This window comes from Saccostrea cucullata, unplaced genomic scaffold (assembly GCF_032062105.1).
Source record: "Saccostrea cucullata isolate Sc308-1 unplaced genomic scaffold, CSIRO_AGI_Scuc_v1 ctg3650, whole genome shotgun sequence".
NCBI classification, from domain to species: Eukaryota; Metazoa; Mollusca; class Bivalvia; order Ostreida; family Ostreidae; genus Saccostrea; species Saccostrea cuccullata.
In genome coordinates this window covers 63,919-83,108 of record NW_026940399.1, presented here as the reverse complement: position 1 = coordinate 83,108, position 19,190 = coordinate 63,919, and the positions used below count along the sequence as shown (strand labels likewise).

Genomic DNA, 19,190 nt, shown 5'->3' with positions numbered 1-19,190 from the left:
GGTGATGAATCAGACTTGTCAGACTTTGAGTATGACATTGTCAAAGAAATCGAAGTTCAGGAAAAGAGTGCTAACAAGACAGAGGAATTAATGGAAGTCCTTTCCTTCATTATGGAAGAATTTGAAGATACACCTCTTTGTAATGATGCAGCTGAAGTGCAGCATGAAATCCTCCTGACACCTAGTCCATTTATTGAAGGTTTTCACAAGCATAAAACAGAAGTTGAGAATATTGGCAGTAGTGTTTTTCCCACGGATAAGTGCAAGTTTACCCAATCTGATTTTAGAAAATTTTATACTCATTTCAACACATATATTTCCTCTGATCAATTCAGAAATGACACACAAAATGTTTGTAACAAGTTTCATCATAAAGATCTTCTGTATAGGTTTATGACAACATCTATGTTTAAAGTACAGCGAGATGTCTTAAGGGAAGTAGCTAAGAGAGACGAAAAAGAAATTCCATCTCTGCTGGAAAAAATTTCTGAAGATAAAACATTAAGTGGACCTGGAAGGGGAAAAATCCGTTATATTGGAGGATATGTACCCGCAAAGTTGAAATACAGAAACTCTCGTGTAGTCAAGCGATCAGCCTTTGCCCCTGGAAAGGAGGAAGTGATGGAGGAGTGTGAACGTCAGAAGATCCTCCTTAACTCTCTGTGTTCAACAGAAGCAGATTTAATTGACAACACTTCTGATCCAGAAAGCCTGCTTGAAACAAAAAGAAAACAGAATATGTCTGGAAGCCTGTGTAATATTAGTGATCAAACGTTTAACTTTTTTCAACAACTAGAATTAAAATCCCGGCAATTATTTACATATGAAAAACTTGTTGACACCAAATCAAAATTTTTTGAAGTTGTGAAAAATTTGTTACTTGATGATTTCCACTCAAAAAGCTCCTTTTCAGACTTGTTCAGAAACTTAAAGGAGGAAGACAGTGATCATGACAATGAATGTGTTTTTTGTGACCATTGCAAGACTTGCAAAACACTGGTGTATTTGTACAAGGAAATCATGAGTCTGTTTATCAAAGTTTCAATGAATCAATTTAGGAAGGATTTCTTGAGAGCACTCTCTGTGGAAAAATCAAAAGCATTAAGACAGAAACTGAAAAATAGGGAAGATAAAAACAAAAAAAACATTTAATTTAAAAGAGGTCCCAAATGACAATTCAGTTAATAAATTAGCTTCTCACCTAAAAATAAAAAGTGAAATGTTGAGGCAGCCTAATTTTCTGGAAAAAACCTGCACAAAATCACAGCTACTAGATCTTTGCAATGCATATGAAGTAAAGATTGCTAAAAACAAGAAGAAAGCAGATATCAACCAGGCATTGGTGAAGGCAGTACTAGAAGCAGACTCTATGAAAAATCCAGATGCTCTCAGTAAGTGTTTTAAGAATAATTCACTTAAATAATAAATACATTTATTATATTTCCAAGGCTGTGAATGATAATAGTACAGAGTTAATTAGTGGAACTAATATTTTGTATTGTCTGCTATACTTTATTTTCTATGCAACACTTGAACTGTTTTTTTTTCAACTATAGAACCCAGGGGATCTAATAATCCAGACCTTACAGAACTAGTCAGCCTGGGATCTTCTGAAACACAGGCAGTTGAAGCAAATGTGAACCAACCAGGAACTACTGTTACCATTCAAGAGCCACATGGGTCACATTCAAAGCAAGGTATCTGATAAATAATTGTTGCATGATATATCCAGAAAAAATTATTAGCAATATTTCTTTTTAATCAAATTAATGAGTTTTATACATGTATTGGGACTAGTACCTGTTAAAAAAATTATACAGTTAATCAAAAGAATGTCTCACTGCAGTTCCTTTGTTTACTAAATTTTATTCCATTTAGGGGTTGATCCATGTCAAAGCAATCCAGCTGGCAAGTTTATTTCAAGCCCAGGTAGTGAACATACAATTATATATATTTAATTGAAAGTTCAAATTCAATGCAGATCTATTTTGTGTTACATTTATAAATTATGTTCTCCCCAACTTGATTCCTTTGTTTTGGGGTGGGGGGTATAAATAGGATCATTATAATTCACTACTTCACACAAAGATTGTTCATGACCTGAGGGTGTGTCATGACCTCGAACCAAAGTCATTTGGGAAAGTTCAAGGTCACTGAAAAAAAAGTGCATAATATTTCTGATGCATATTTGGTATTAACCTTTTTATTAGACTGTACCTTAGATTGGTTTTTAAAATTAATTTTTAACCTTTTAAGTCATTGTTAATTTTATTTTAATGTACTTTGAGCAGATTTCCCAATTGAATGCCCTGGACCCAGTACATCAAATTCTTTTCCGTTGGAGGAAACTGAAGATCCAGATGTAATCACAAAATCATCAAGGGTAAAAGGTTGCAGTAAACGAAAACCGTCAAAAGGCAAGGGTAAAGCCAAGGCAAAGAAGAAAAAAGTTAAATTCCCATGTGGAGGATGCAGTTATGAATGTATAGAAAATGCTATAGCATGTGATGGTTGTGATGATTGGTACCATTTTCAGTGTGTTGATATTGACCCAGAAAATACAACAAGTGAATGGTATTGTCAGCATTGCAAAATGTAAGTATGATACTTTGCCTATCGGTTCTTAAACTCATAATTGATCAATGAATTATTTTTATTTTACATAAAATTATATATATATAACAAGGTAAATCTTAATTAAATCTACCGGTATAAACAATTTTTCCAATTCATCAAACCATTTTGACACTATGTTTGGGTGCAACATTAATTGTAATGGTGCATGATTTATATAGTGTACACTCACCTTGACCTTAAAATGACATTGGATCAGCTGGTGCCTTGACATCTCCAGCATTAGACTTCTTTGAAATTGATGGCTGACCAAGTATAACAGAATTCATGGTTCTACAGTATGTAAGGTAAGTGGGGTTTGTATTGTTTCCTTGGAAAATTCCCCTCTGTTGTGAGAACAAGTTTTCAATTATATCAGAGTTTACTCGGCTTGGCACAATCGAACATGATTTTTTTTCCAGTTTATATTCACATAATTCATGAAAACCAATCAGCAGAGATGTTATATCAGCTCTTGTCTGATGAGATATCAGACATTTTTCCTTGTCTTTTATGCTGGTGTCAGATTTAATAGTTTTTTCCCATTGTAGGAACCAGTCTAATGCAGTTTTGTTTTGTACGAGTCTTTGATCTGACCTGTCTGTGATGGGACGTGTATCTCGAAAGTTTTCAACAAGAACACTTGTGTGAGTTAGTAGCTCAATGGTGCTGTTGAGATGGTCACTGCTTTTCAAGGAGATAGCATAACACTGTACCAGATGGAGCATATCCTTATCTAGAACTTCTTCAGCCAGGTGATTTCTCATTTTTGACTCTCCTGTTAGATTGAAGTGTTCATTTGAAAGTTTTCTGTGCACCGGGAAAGGATTAGTTGATTTGTCCCACATGTAAGCACTATATAAATGTTCCCAAAGAATATAATGACTCTTGTGATACAAACAACGTTTGCTCTGAGGTTTGTTAACACTTTTACTTAGATTGTTTCTAATTTTTTTCATTAGATGTGAGTAGTCCATTATAAAGAAGATACTCTGAGACAAAGAAGAAAACACATTCTGAATTCGCATACTAGGAGAGGTGGAGGTAAAGTCACCAAGCAGTATTTTTGCTAAATCTCGATTTGTTGCAGCTCCATCAGTGCTAATATATTGCACATTAAAGCCAAAAGTGTTAAGAGATTGTATGATTTTCCAGATCAGTAAATACAAATCAGAAGCTGAAGCCTGCACAGTTGGGTAGTGAAAGAGTGGAAATCTGAAGCCAGTGAAACCAAGATATGAAAACTGCAAAACATGTGTGGCCAGTTTCAATTCCTTCTTTCCATAGTGAATGCTGTTCATTATACTGGATTCTTCACCGAGATCTGTGAAACCTATTAAATGGTGAAAACCATCTTTGGAATAAAACTGGAGGTCAGATTGAATGGACATTTCATCCAGTATCAGTCCTCCCTCGTATCCTTCTGGTGGTAGATTCTTGGAGTCTGCTTCTGCACACATCCAATGCATAAGGTCTTTGTTTACTCCTGGTTTCTGATGAACCTTATTTTTGTGTAATTGTAGGATGCGCTGGGAGGGCAAGACCATGAAGCCACTCTCACGCAAATCTTTATAGCCACGTGGGCTTCTACACCATAAGCTCAAACACACCCTGATAATGTTTTTGTCCCAACGACGACCATTTTTAGCTGCTTTTAATGCTTCTTGTTGGGATTTTAAAAATGCTAACATTTTAGGGGGACAGTCAGGTATAATAGAGTTCAGAATAGTTTGCAAGTCAGTATGGTCAGGTTCAGACAGTAGAATTTTGTTGTTGTCATGATGGAGGCCAACGATCTTATTTTCATCATTATGACTGAGATTTACTGATGGCAATGACTGTGTTTCTGGGAAAGGAGTGTGTGACTGGTTTGTGATGTCAGACAGAACGGCAGGGGCTTTTGTTGAGGGACATGTAGAAGAACTGGATTTCTCACTTTGTAGATTCAGTGTTGGTATGTTTTCTACAATATTTTTATCAACCTGTTCAGATGTCTTTTTCAGAAAGGTTTTACAAGAAATGCACACATTTGTAGACTGATGTTGCCTTATTGAAAGAAATGTATTGCATGTCGTTGAATGGTAGGATGTTATATGGTTATTGCATGCAATACCGGAGTGAATTACTTTTAGCACATTGGGACTGTTCAGTTGCATATTGCTCTCAGGAACACCTCTGCATATTTTCATTGTTTTAATGGCAGAAAAAATTGATGTGACTGACTTTTCTGTGAGTTCAAAGGTATCATTTAGAAACCCTAAGTCTTTGGGGAGCACTTGTTTCCCACAGGATATCACTTTCCATGTTTTTTCACATATGTCGAACATAACTTCTACAAAAATCTGACTGTTGTTTAATGATACACCAAGGAAATGACCAAATGTTATTTTGCTGCTGTCACAAGGGTTGGATGGAATGTGGAAAAAATCGGGGGGAGAAACTTTGGGGATGTCTTGAATACTGATGTTTTTTGCATTTTGATCTTTAAATTTTATGCCATGATAAATTATTTCAATGTCTGTCCAGTTTGCACACGAACGTTTTCTTTTAACAGTCACTTTAAACAGTTTTTTGATTTCTTTACCTATGGTACGGTTATTTACATTTTGCATTTTCTTTGTAATGTCCTTAATGCTAAGGGAATTGTTTTCATCTTCTTCAATGTTTTGAAAAAGCCTAAATATAAATTTAAAATATATTTGTTAAAAAAATCCTTTTACATAAATTTTTGATTCACTTGGAAACACTTGTTTAAAATGTAAATATGTTGATTTTGCTTCCCCTCCCCCCAAAAAATATTAATATAAAAATATATCATTTTTTTATTATTTTACTTATAAGATTTCTGTTCTGTTTTTGTTCATTTATGGATTTCACTTTGTTACTTGTTTATTTAATTATAGTATTAGAATTATCAATTAAAATATTGTAAATAAATAATAAAAGGTTACCATGCAGTTGTGGGACATTCGTTTTCTTTATTCATTTTGAAATTAGCCGCCAAGAAAAGAATTTGTGAGTAACGTTCGATACTCTCTGGCGTATACATAGCATCAGCGTCATTCGGAACTCTCGATTAATCCGGAACGCCCGTTTTGGTTTCATATGTATGCAACTTCCGTGATTAGAAGTTTAAACGGGAGCAATTGGAGAGAAAATAATTATTTAAAAATATAAGATGGATGAAAAGTTTATGCCTGAGGATTTTAATCATCATATAAGAATTTTCTGGAGAGATGGGGGTTCGTAATTCAGCTGGTAAATGGTGCATATAACTTTTAACAGGAAAAAATCGAGTCTGGGGCACGGAAAGGGGCAAATGAAGTTGCAAGCCTTGTTTCTTTTTAGTATACAGTGGGATGTGTCATTTTTAAAGCGTGTATAAAATCGAATTTCCGCGACATTCTAGTGTATATGAAGCAGAAAGGTTTACAAAAAACTAAAAATTAACACTACACACTGAAAAAAAATGTTACGAGTATAGTTCGAATTTCCTCGACAATACATTATGTAGAAAAAATACAGTATCCTTGACCCAAGCGCCTATGTGCTTTTTATGCATTTAAATGCGGTCAATGTGCGATTTAGAAAATTCCTTATCAGACAGAAGTATCAGGACAGTCCTCATACTGGGCAGTGATTGGTTTAGTTTGAATGAAAACTGGGAGCCCAACCAATCGAAAAGGGCAGTTATTGGCCATGATTTCTCGCCTTCACAAACAAGATCTGTGATAGAATTTCTGTACCTACATGAGATTGATTTATCTTTTGAGGATGTTGAGGATATGTTACACGCAGCTCAATGTTACATGATTTCAGATTTGTCAGAAATGTTTAGATTTTCTTCAACAATCCATATGTTTTAATAAAGCCTTGCATGTTTTACACATTGCACACAAATTTGGGTTGGAAAATGTTGTGCTATTATCATTGTTATACATTGACAATTTTGCTAGAGACATTTTATCCAATAGTCCTACAAATAAAATGTTTTTCAATATCCTATAGATTTGGTTAACTTGATGATCAAACGAAATACATTGTGTATTCATGAAGAAAAGCTATTTTTGTTGATTGTAAAGTGGATATGAACTCAAATCGTAGAAACGTTTCCGAAACTTGGGGAAAATTGATCCAAATATCAGGTTTGGTAGGATGTCTGTTACTTTTTTTTTTATTGAAAATTTACAAAAGCATAATCAATGATGATTTTGCGATGAAATTAATATTTGAATTCATTGAATGTTTGCAAGGACACAATTGGTCCAGCTGTTCAGTCTCGCACTTGTGTGTCAGAGAAGGACATAAGGATCATAGGATTTTTTTCAAGAAGTATAAGCAATACTTGGAAGTGCGATGAATTAAAAGGGGATAGACTTGTGTTTTCTGTAGATAGAAATATACAGCTTCATGGCATCATTTTATATGGCAACTACAATGTTTCACTTTTAGTGGGAGTATCGTATTGTGATGAAATTATTCGTGAAGAGTTGACAGAGGAGTGTGAGTTTTCAGCTAACAGTGTTGCTTTAGAAAAAGACAAGCTGTATACAGTTGCTGTCCACATGACTGGATGTGATGTTTTTTTTTATTTTTGTTTATTTTTTTTAATATATAGAATGAATGGATAAACAACTGTTCAAACAATCTGTGAGGTAGATAAAACTGTTACAGTCACTTTTTCTGACAGTATTTGTAGTTTCACAAACTCAAGAAGAGGACGAATAAAAGGCATTATTTTGCATTGATAATAGATAGTTTTAAAAACAAACGTGTACGCGTACTTGTACGTGTGAATAACAAGTCAGAGTTACACGTACAAGTTGTTCTTACTTTTGTCGTTTAGCAATTAAAACGTGTACGTGAAAATTTTTGAATGTAAAAGTTTTTTTTCATTGGATAATAATAAACATTTGTTAGCTTATAAGCTTTAATTTTACAAACTTTCGAAAATGGCACTAAATTTAAAGATGTTGGCAGCCAGTTTCAGAAGATGACGATTTATTACTACTAGAAACAATAAAACCCAGTAAATATCAATCTGTTCTTAATTTAGAGGACATCATCTTTCCTTGCCCAGTGAATCTTCAGAAGAAGATTTTTAAAGATTTTTCCTATGTTTTCCAATGTTAAACTTTGATACCTCATTGTGGCCCAACCCTACCCCGGGGTTCATGATTTGAACAAACTTAAATTTTCGTTACCAAAGGATGCTTCTATACAAGTTTCATCTTTCCTGGACCAGTGGTTCTGGAGAAGATTTTTAAAGATTTTTCCTATGTTAAACTTTGATACCCCATTGATCTACAAGGAATACTTCCATCTGGTTGTGATTAATTCAGAAAATAACCGATTTTACCGGCGACCATTGGCAAATGGTGAAAACAACCAGTCCGTTTCAGTGTACAAACCATTGGAATCATCAAATTATCTACAATTATGACAAATATGTGACAAAGCCGGAATTCCTGGATTCTTTTCTAATCAATCGGGCAAGAGCACTTGCGCAACTGCTCTCTACCAAGCTGGGGTACCAGAACAGGAAATCATGGATCGTACAGGCCACAGATCTATTGAGAGTGTCCGCAAATACAAGCGTCCGAATGAGGAGATGCTACGTGATATTTCCAACGCGTTGGAATAAGATGAACCGGTCAGCAAAAAGGCAAAATCCTTGGAAAAAATTGAAAATCCAAAGCATGGAGATTGCGAGTGTAACCAGAAGTCTCTGTCGAGACTGTAACTCTACTGGTTTGTACTTATGACAAAGGATGAGAAAAGAAGCCATTGCCATCAGGAATTTCACAGACATTTCTATTTTTAGTAACAATAGCAAAACTGTTCATCGAAATCAAAAACTGATGCGCTATTTTATGTATCTTAGTGTAGTCTTTTTGTGTGCCAAGTAATACTGAAATCAGACCATAACTGTAGAAGGAGCCCAGATAGCAAGCTGACGTTGGGCCGATGTTGGCATATGGTTGGTAGATCGGCTACATATCGCGGTTGGCAGAACGATATTGGGCCAACATCGGTCCGACATTGTCATTACAACAGTCGGTGTATTGACATTGTTCCAACATCGGTCCGACATTGTGATTACAACAGTTGGTGCATTGACATTGTACCAACATCGGTCCGACATTGTAATTACAACAGTTGGTGCACTGACATTGTTCCAACGTCGGGCCAACATCAGGCACGTAACATCGTTCTCAAAAGTGGGGGGGGGGGCATAGAATTTTTTTTACTTACCTGAAAAAGTTGACAAGCAAAAGGATGAGAGTGGTGGTGGCCAACTTTTTTCAAGGCCAACTTCCTTTCACTTCCAATTTTTTTTGCTATTTTTCCTTTCACTATAGGCCCAGCCCCCCCTGTTGCTACGTACCTGAACATTGTTATTTTTAATGTTGAAGTATGGACATCTTTGTAATGTTGGGCCGACATTGTTGAACCAATGTTGCTATGTAAACTTATGTTGAAACGTTTAAAAAAATATTTTTGTAATTTATTTTTTTTTTATTCTTTGTTTATTTATTCATTTCTAGTTATTTAACCCTTACGTAGATTTTCAAAACTATGGAATATAACTTAGATTTTTCTCTAAAACTGTCGACTAATAGTACAATTACGTCGGGATCGAAGTCGGGCTCGATAAGCAATTAATTTAAACAACACACCGCTCCGAAATTTAAATTTTTGGTGGGTTACACGCGCGTGATGTTGTACAGAAGGAAAGTTCGGAAGAGAGTGTCGCGAAAAGGAGAATCATGACTAGTTTTGGATGGAATTTCTGTTTTGACAGAAGATTAAGACATTTTACGACCCGGTACTGCGGTAGGTACAATGTACAAAATATTTTAACATTTGTCCTTGAATGAATAATTGCTTTTGCGACTGTTCCTTAGTCAGGACAATACACAAAAAACGCCTTGCAGTGAAATCATTTGAGCAAGCGCCATTTCAATTTTGTTATTAATAATAATTTAACACTTCTAAACATCTCTCATAAAGATGGATTTCAACCCGAATTTCCTCGTTCGGGATCGATTCAGGAATTTTAGTGTTCCTCTCTTCAACATTTACAGAGTATGTTGTACAATATAATAATATATATTTATTTTTAAATGCATGTTCAAGATAATTTTCAGCACTTATTTTGATTATTTAATAGTTGCATGCAGTGGACGACTGTGCCCGAGACGATTCCCTAAGCGCCGGCGAGTTGTCAGCTTGTAAAAGTGGTGAGAACCAGCTCAATTTTTTTTATCTTAAAGTAACACAAATAACCTAAGATTGTTTTTATTAACTTTTATCTTTTAGCATGAAACTATAAAAAATATTGCATCCACTAAAGTAAACAAGAGGTTTATATTCTTAATTTTTAATTTCCTTATCCTAAAAATACATAACAATGGATTCTGACAGGTAATCTAAACAGTGGCGGATTTAAGGGGGGCGCCCCCCTAAAATTGTCAACGTTAGCGTAAATCACAGTTTCGTCTAGAAAATGTAAATATGTCTAATTGGTAGACCTCATTTTTACCCTACAAAATCTCTAGAATCCAGGAGCTTCCGGGGGCTTCGCCCCCTGGGCCCCACTAGGCGGCCCCCAGACCCCTTGCCTAAGTTTGCCTAAATAAAAACAATGCAAAATAGTGAATTTCTATTTTACACTATAATGAACTGTCAGGTTGAAATAACCAATTGTCTTTACAGTCTTGTAGAGCCTTACTTTATTATTTGTCATATATTTTTGTTTATATATGTACATCCTAATGGTCATCTTTTCTTTCAGAAATTGTGTCCGCAAAGTTTGAAGTGACTATGGAAATGATCAATATTGAACTTTCTGAACCTTCCTACTTAAAGTGAATCCGTTCGTGACTGACATGACCATTTATTTGGCTACCCTCTAACATAACGCCATATTTTATTTGTTTAATATTGTGAACTCATGGGATATCAGTGAGGAAGTGATTCAAGCAGATACTTGACGAGAAATTTCGAATCTAACTTAATTAGGATCTTTGGCATATTCGGTGAAAATAGCATGTGTTGATTTTATGGGATCTTTTTTATTAATGTAGTTGTGTAGTTGAGATTTTGTATTTAATACATGTGTCTGTCTCTCTAGTCTATTCATTATTAACTTTGTACAGTAAATGTACATGGGCAACTGGAAGTTCTTTGTAACTGCAATTGACCTCTCCCAATGTCATTAAGTCAAATGCCATATTTTTAAAAAAAGAAATAGTTTGTTTTATTACAAAGAATGTCGATCAGTGAGAATACTTTGAAAAAATGTGCTTACATAAGTGTATATGTAATATTATATATTTGTTTCAAAACACATTGTAAAAGAAACAAATTTTTAATTTTGAAATATAGATTTGATCTATGATAAATTGTGATGTTATCATTATTTCAGTTTTCATTGTATATTCCTGGGATTTCTTATATTTCCATGGAATTCCATAGATTTCTCAATATCCTTGTACAAAAATATGTTGGGACAACATTGGGCCAACATCAGAATTGTAAATTTTGTATGACATTGGGCCAACGTAGCGCCAACATGTCGGTGCAACGTTGCGTCGATGAGCAAAATTACAATGGCCCAATATAAATTTTCCGACATTGGGCCAACATAACTGACAACAGTGGCCCAACGTTGGACCAACGTCAGAATTAGCGTTCTATGACATTGGGCCAACGTTGCGCCAACATGTCGGTGCAACGTTGCGCGGATGGGCAAAATTACATTGGCCCAATATAAATTTTCAGACATTGGGCCAACATAACTGACAACAGTGGCCCAACGTTGGACCAACGTCAGAGTTATCGTTCTATGACATTGGGCCAACGTTGCGCCAACATGTCGGCGCAACGTTGCGCCGATGAGCAAAATTACATTGGCCCAACATCATTTTCCGACATTGGACCAACGTAACTTACAACGTTGGCCCAACATTGGGCCAACGTAAGCTTGCTATCTGGGAGTAGCGTTTTAAAGGAATTTCACAGAAAATTCTGTTTTTAGTAACCATGGCAACACCATTCATCGAAATCAAAAACCGATGCAATATTTTATGTATCTCAGTGTAGTCTACTTGTGTGCCAAGTAATATTGATATCAGACTAAAACTGTAGGAGGAGTAGCGTTTTAAAGGAATTTCACAGAAAATTCTGTTATTAGTAACCATGGCAACACCGTTCATCGAAATCAAAAACCGATGGACTATTTTATGTATTTTAGTGTAGTCTACTTGTGTGCCAAGTTATATTGAAATCAAATGAAAACTGTAGGAGGAGTACCATTTTAAAGGAATTTCACAGAAAATTCTATTTTTAGTAACTATGGCAACACCTTTCATCGAAATCAAAAACCGATGCACTATTTTATGTATCTTAGTGTAGTCTAATTGTGTGCCAAGTTATATTGAAATCAGATGAAAACTGTAGGAGGAGTAGCATTTTAAAGGAATTTCACAGAGAATTCTATTTTTAGTAACCACAGCAACACCGTTCATCGAAATCAAAAACCGTTGCACTATTTTATGTATCTTAGTGTAGTCTACTTGTGTGCCAAGTTATATTAAAATCAGACCAAAACTGTAGGAGGAGTAGCGTTTTGAAAAATTGTTTACAGACAGACGGACGGACGACGGACACCTTACTATCGCATAAGCTCTTCTGGTCTCTGACCAGTAGAGCTAAAAACACATTTTACAATTGTCAAGTATTTTTCAATCGTTGAAAAGCATGTTAGTTCAAAAGTTGAGATGAAGTATTTATTTTTCATTTTATTTCATACAGTGGACTAAATATGTATGTGAATTTTGTTAATTAATGTTGAGGAAAATGTACCCCTTTCAATGATTATTAAAGTTAGAAATTTATGCAAATTATTTACGACATGATTTTATTGTAGCAGTTTTGTCACGCCTATTGGGTATCAATGGTTATGTACAGATACCCACAGTTAAGATCAAAAGAAAATTACCTCTGCTATGGAACATGGCCAAAAATCTAAGTTGAAAAGTGCGGAAATTCCCGGAAAAATAAAGGAATCTAAATTTCCTGGTAATATGCACACCTCCACATTGTGAACTAAATATCTGTGCAGCGGTTTATAAGGAGTTGCGCTGACAAAAAAAAAAAGAACAGACTGACTCGGTCTGATACATTGACTGACTGACGGACGGGTCAAAAACAATACCTCGCGCAACTTGTTGCGTGGGGTATAATAACTACTAAGAGATATCTACAGTTCAAAAGTGCTGGTTCATAAATATGCAGTTGGTGATATTGTTTGGTTACTCAATGAAAAGGTCAAAGATGGAGAATATCAAAAATGAAAGGACCTTTTTAAGTTTTCAGTAAACCTAGTATTTGAAATTCAATTTGATGCTCCTGGTGAGTGTAAAATTGTCATTGGAAGTACACCACCAAAGTGAGCACTGAGGCTCTCAGAGAAATTAAAAAACAAAACACGTCTACAGTAAAACATATTTACTGTCCAGTTATAGCTATGATGCATCTGTATTGTTAATATTTAGAAAAAAGTGATAGAGGGTGACTATTATTGTTATTGCACTCGTAAATGTATAGTGATGTTACAAGTTTCAGAAATGTTTCACATGACAGTTTACAAATTATGTTGTGTCGAATTGTATGAACGTTCTTTTTTAAATTTAACCCCCGAAAATTTCAACTTTGGGAACAGTTGCCTAGGAAGAGGTATTATGTAATTACGATCAAGGTGGAAACTGAACTTGGAACTAACGAAGGAATACGTGATTATCGTGGAAAACAGTTTCAGTTGGAATACACGTTTTAAGTCCATGTGACCTTCATTCCCTGTAATCACCAAATCACATATCAAGGAAGAAACCAAGATAATCTCGAAGACTCTTTGAGTTACAGTATATGTAGCTTTTGAATGTTTATAGGAATTTTAAAGTCAAAGATGAACAGACTTGTGATGTTCATGGCATCATTGAATTTTACAATGCTAGCCTAAACATACAAGTGTCGCAATGGAGATTAAATCTTTACAATTCTAAGTTTAGCCTTCTATTTTTCCCTAGATTTCAGTGACCCGATATTCATGTTGCCAACAAGGGACGGTAAAAACCTTATATACAAATTTATGTGTCGTGCAAAAGAAGGAAGAACAAAATTCTGTCATGGAGTCTATTGAACCATTAAATCAATAATTTGATTATTGAACAACAAATTTCAAAGCAAATTTCTGATGATATACCAGTTATGGAACATCCAAAAGAATAAGGAATTGAGAAATGTTGAAAGAACGCAGTCACAAACATATACGTTTCCATATTGGGAAGAAAACATGCCTAGTATTTATTTGTTCAAAAGCAGGAAGTATTCGACTCTCTCATTTTCTTTTCTCATTTCTGATTCCTCTGAATTTCCTTGTCGGGACATTTGTACGTGTAAATATGTCAAAGAAAACACTTCGAATTGCTTAATTTAAATACCTGTTCAACAGGCATTGTTAAAAAAAGAAACCAATGGTCATTGACTTTTAAATAGAACCATAACAAAGAAAACGTGTTATAGTACATATGGACTATGGTAAATTGATAAAATTATTTATGCTTGTAACTATTGTCAAAGAGAACTGAATATATTATATATTGAGTACAAATATTAATATGCTGAAAGTTTTCACTGTCTAAATATTTCTGTACCCCTGTTCCGAAGGAGAGGGGTTTATATATATATATATATATATATATATATATATATATATATATATATATATATATATATACATACATACATATATATATATATATATATATATATATATATATATATATATATATATAAGTTATAAGTAACACGTGTTCGAGTGTTGATGTTTATTGTGTATCCAATCTGATTGGTTGTAAAATAAGTTACTAAGGCGTATCGAATGTTACCTGAGTACGTGTTTTAGGTATTGATAGTTATTGGAGAACTCGCTGCCTAACGTGCAATAGACTCTTTGAATTCAGTGGTAATGTCTCGGCAATCCAAGACTCATTTCTTAGCTCCATACAAAGATATTGACGAAGAAAATTTACTAGAAGAACCTGCAGCGGAAACTTCTGGTAGTGCACAAGAAACTGCACCGTCTGCACACAGTAAACTCCCAGAACGGCCTGACCTTGCGGACACCTTTAATTTATTCAGGACCTACCTTGATTCAAAGCTAGAAAGTTTGAAGGAGGAAATTTCAGTTTTCTGGTAAAGATATCGATACCATTACTAAATCTATTAAGCGAGGAGTCTCGGTAAAATTCAAACTTGTGAGAACAGTTTGATAATAAAGCAGGCAAAGAGAAGCAGCTGCGCTGCTTATTTCTTCTTCCTGAAACACCTCACTGTTACATAACCTTGCAGATCAAAAGTTACAAAATCAGTGACCTTCCTGGTAATGGCTAATCCAGTTTCATTGTAGTTGTTATCATACCAATCCACAGCATAGACTGGTCCTCTCCCAATGTAGAATTTAGGGTTAAATATATCTGTCATTTCTGTAGTGCCTGGAGCAGAGAATCTTTTTCCTAAGACGCCCAGATGCGTAAGAGCATTAACCATGCTACCATCTGCTCTGTCTGGATCCATAAGATTGCTCAGATAAATACAGGGCATCATTCTTCTGTCATCTCTGGTTCTGAATTCCTTTGTGAAATGGAAACCATCCTTGCAGGATCTGATGCATTTTTTCTTCATAATTTCTAGGCCTGACTCACCATTGAGTGATCCTGGTGCATTGTTGTACTTATCCCAATAATAGTAGATTATTGGATCTGTGAAATCCACCTTGTCCTCCGTCCTGGTGTTCTTTCCAATATTGGTTATGATTTGCCTCTTCACTTGAAAATTGTTCACTTTACAAGTGAGTCTTTTCAGTGCAAATAGGGAGTAGGTCTTAATCAGCAAATCCTGAGTGTAGTTGTCAATATTTGTGTCAATCAAAAATTTAGATTTCCCGCTCATATCATTTACCTCAATCTTAGTTCCGTGTGCAGTTTTCGTGTACTCAAACTTCATTACAAAGTGGGTAGAATTTTTGATTCTGATCAGACGTGAGACGTTTCCATTTCTTCTTCCACGCGCCCATCGACTACGTCTCTTGTAGTGAGATCTGAAATGGCGCCTCTTCTTAGACTTCTTTTTATAAGCCACACGGCGGCGATACCTAGTACGTAGAGCAGTGTGAACCCCGACGCCTCTACGGCGGCCATAAAACGTGCGCATTCTGTTATATCCCCATCTGGCAGCTGCTGCTGCAAGCCTTGCGGCGGGACCAGCGAAGACACCTCCATAACGTCGTAAATCTCGCATGATTATGAAATGTTACGTTAAAGTTATGACGTCATGTAACCATGACACTGACGTCATATATACGAGATTTGGCGCGCTTTCCAGAAACATCTAGAATAATGACGTAATGCGCGCGCAATAGTTCAGGAAGGTTCTGGAGTTCTTAGAATGCAATCTGATTGGTTGAAAGTCAGGTGACAATCTAGAAAAATCTTAGAAGGGTATATAAGGAGGGGAGAAGGCATTTCTCTTCATTTTAAGTATTCTTCATTTTACAGCGGTACGCATTGGTAATACTAGATTGCGCACCTGGGAAGTAACCGCCAGAAAATGACGAGGACTCAGAAAGCTAAATGTGATGATTGTGGCAAAGAAGTCTTAGCAAGTAACATTGCCAGACATAAGAAGACCTGTAGGAAGGGAGAGAAGCAAGTCAGAGACAGTAAGTCCAGAAATGAAAAATGAAGAATACTTAAAATGAAGAGAAATGCCTTCTCCCCTCCTTATATACCCTTCTAAGATTTTTCTAGATTGTCACCTGACTTTCAACCAATCAGATTGCATTCTAAGAACTCCAGAACCTTCCTGAACTATTGCGCGCGCATTACGTCACCATTACGTCATTATTCTAGATGTTTCTGGAAAGCGCGCCAAATCTCTCGTATACATGACGTCAGTGGTTACATGACGTCATAACTTTAACGTAACATTTCATAATCATGCGAGATTTACGTCGTTATGGAGGTGTCTTCGCTGGTCCCGCCGCAAGGCTGCTAACGTAACATTTCATAAGCATGCGAGATTTACGTCGTTATGGAGGTGTCTTCGCTGGTCCCGCCGCAAGGCTTGCAGCAGCAGCTGCCAGATGGGGATATAACAGAATGCGCACGTATAATGGCCGCCGTAGAGGCATCGGGGTTCACACTGCTCTACGTACTAGGTATCGCCGCCGTGTGGCTTATAAAAAGAAGTCTAAGAAGAGGGCCATTTCAGATCTCACTACAAGAGACGTAGTCGATGGGCGCGTGGAAGAAGAAATGGAAACGTCTCACGTCTGATCAGAATCAAAAATTCTACCCACTTTGTAATGAAGTTTGAGTACACGAAAACTGCACACGGAACTAAGATTGAGGTAAATGATATGAGCGGGAAATCTAAATTTTTGATTGACACAAATATTGACAACTACACTCAGGATTTGCTGATTAAGACCTACTCCCTATTTGCACTGAAAAGACTCACTTGTAAAGTGAACAATTTTCAAGTGAAGAGGCAAATCATAACCAATATTGGAAAGAACACCAGGACGGAGGACAAGGTGGATTTCACAGATCCAATAATCTACTATTATTGGGATAAGTACAACAATGCACCAGGATCACTCAATGGTGAGTCAGGCCTAGAAATTATGAAGAAAAAATGCTTCAGATCCTGCAAGGATGGTTTCCATTTCACAAAGGAATTCAGAACCAATGATGACAGAAGAATGATGCCCTGTATTTATCTGAGCAATCTTATGGATCCAGACAGAGCAGATGGTAGCATGGTTAATGCTCTTACGCATCTGGGCGTCTTAGGAAAAAGATTCTCTGCTCCCGGCACTACAGAAATGACAGATATATTTAACCCTAAATTCTACATTGGGAGAGGACCAGTCTATGGTGTGGATTGGTATGATAACAACTACAATGAAACTGGATTAGCCATTACCAGGAAGGTCACTGATTTTGTAACTTTTGATCTGCAAGGTTATGTAACAGTGAGGTGTTTCAGGAAGAAGAAATAAGCAGCGCAGCTGCTTCCCTTTGCCTGCTTTATTATCAAACTGTTCTCACAATAGGGCGTAAACGCCGCAGGCAATCGCGAAGCGATGGAGGACTAGTGCCCTGTTAGAACTAGAACCAACCACTTATTGATCTTGAACCCTTTCTTGATCTTTGTATAGCTTCTCGCATTCGCGAGAAATAAGGTCCTAGTTTCGACGGACCGCTCACGCCGCAGGCAATCGCGAAGCGATGGAGGACTAGTGCCCTGTTAGAACTAGAACCAACCACTTATTGATCTTGAACCCTTTCTTGATCTTTGTATAGCTTCTCGCATTCGCGAGAAATAAGGTCCTAGTTTCGACGGACCGCTCAGTGCAGTCTGCTCACGCTAGTGCATGAGGATCCGAAGGACCGCTAAAAGGCACTCTACTTGTTTTGTTATTATTGTGTTATTATTTTAGGCACTCCACGAATTGTTTGAAAGAAATAAAACTTGTGCAATTTATATTTATTGTGGGCAACATTCAATAAAATTGTGCAACAAAGTGTTTTTATTATCACTAACAATATAAAAGTTTAAAAGTTCATAACATATTTACAAAGTTCATAATTGTTTAGTCACATTTAAAGTTCCCAAGGAACCAACATGCCCTCATCCAGGTAACGGATATCCCATCTGTCACCACTCAACTTTGTCTTGTCCGGAAGGAAGATCGCGAGAACACACACTTTAGCTGGTTCTGCTCTCGTACTTGGGGCTGAAAATCGTTCCATTCTTGAAGCATTCAAGGACAGTGTAATTAACTTTTCCTTCTACTGACCTTGTCAAGTCCACCATCACTGTTCCTTGTCTGTCATAAGCAAAGGCTATGTCCTTTGTTCTGGAGTTAGAGCAGTAAAACACATCATTCACTACAAGTTGATACTTGGCTAGGGTGGTCTTAATACTATTTCCAACTTCATCATAAATCCATAGAATCTTCCTCTCATCTTGGTCCTCCAGAATTCTCAATGCTTCATTCTGCCATTCTCTTAGCTCTAACTCCACCATCTCTCTATGTAAATCCTCCTGCTTCTCCATAGCCATGAAATTCTCAAAGTGCTCCCTGAATTGTATTTGCTGAGCTCTACACATAGAGGAATACGGATAGTCATTCACTCTTAACACTTTGCTTTTGTTGGCATACTTCCATGCTTTCCACAAAACTGCTGCATAATCCTTGTCATGACCTTCACAGATAGCTTTGTAATCCTCCTTGGTGATGTAACGGATGGAGTCCTTAACAATTTTTGCACTTTGTAAATCATCCCCTCTCTCCGGTAACTTTCCTTGAAACTCTTCATAGGTCATCTTATCCTTGGTGGTAATGAATGCATGTGAATGAAATCTGGACAAACCTCCATCTATTCCTGCTTCTCTTCCTATGGTAAGTCCTTGGATCCACTCCTTGTGTCTAAGAATCATAC

The 19,190-nt window shown here is 36.3% G+C and overlaps 1 protein-coding gene and 1 pseudogene across 1 annotated transcript; both read left to right on the top strand.

Moving 5' to 3' along the window:
* Positions 1-1,219: 1,219 nt before the first annotated feature.
* On the top strand, positions 1,220-2,599 carry LOC134255346 (uncharacterized). The gene is made up of 3 exons (XM_062737867.1): positions 1,220-1,391; positions 1,557-1,697; positions 2,292-2,599. Exons 1-3 carry the CDS (start codon positions 1,220-1,222, stop codon positions 2,597-2,599), a joined length of 621 nt encoding a protein of 206 aa, XP_062593851.1.
* A 3,589-nt stretch (positions 2,600-6,188) lies between these two features.
* LOC134255345 (kelch-like protein 7) lies at positions 6,189-7,361 on the top strand (annotated as a pseudogene).
* Positions 7,362-19,190: the final 11,829 nt, after the last annotated feature.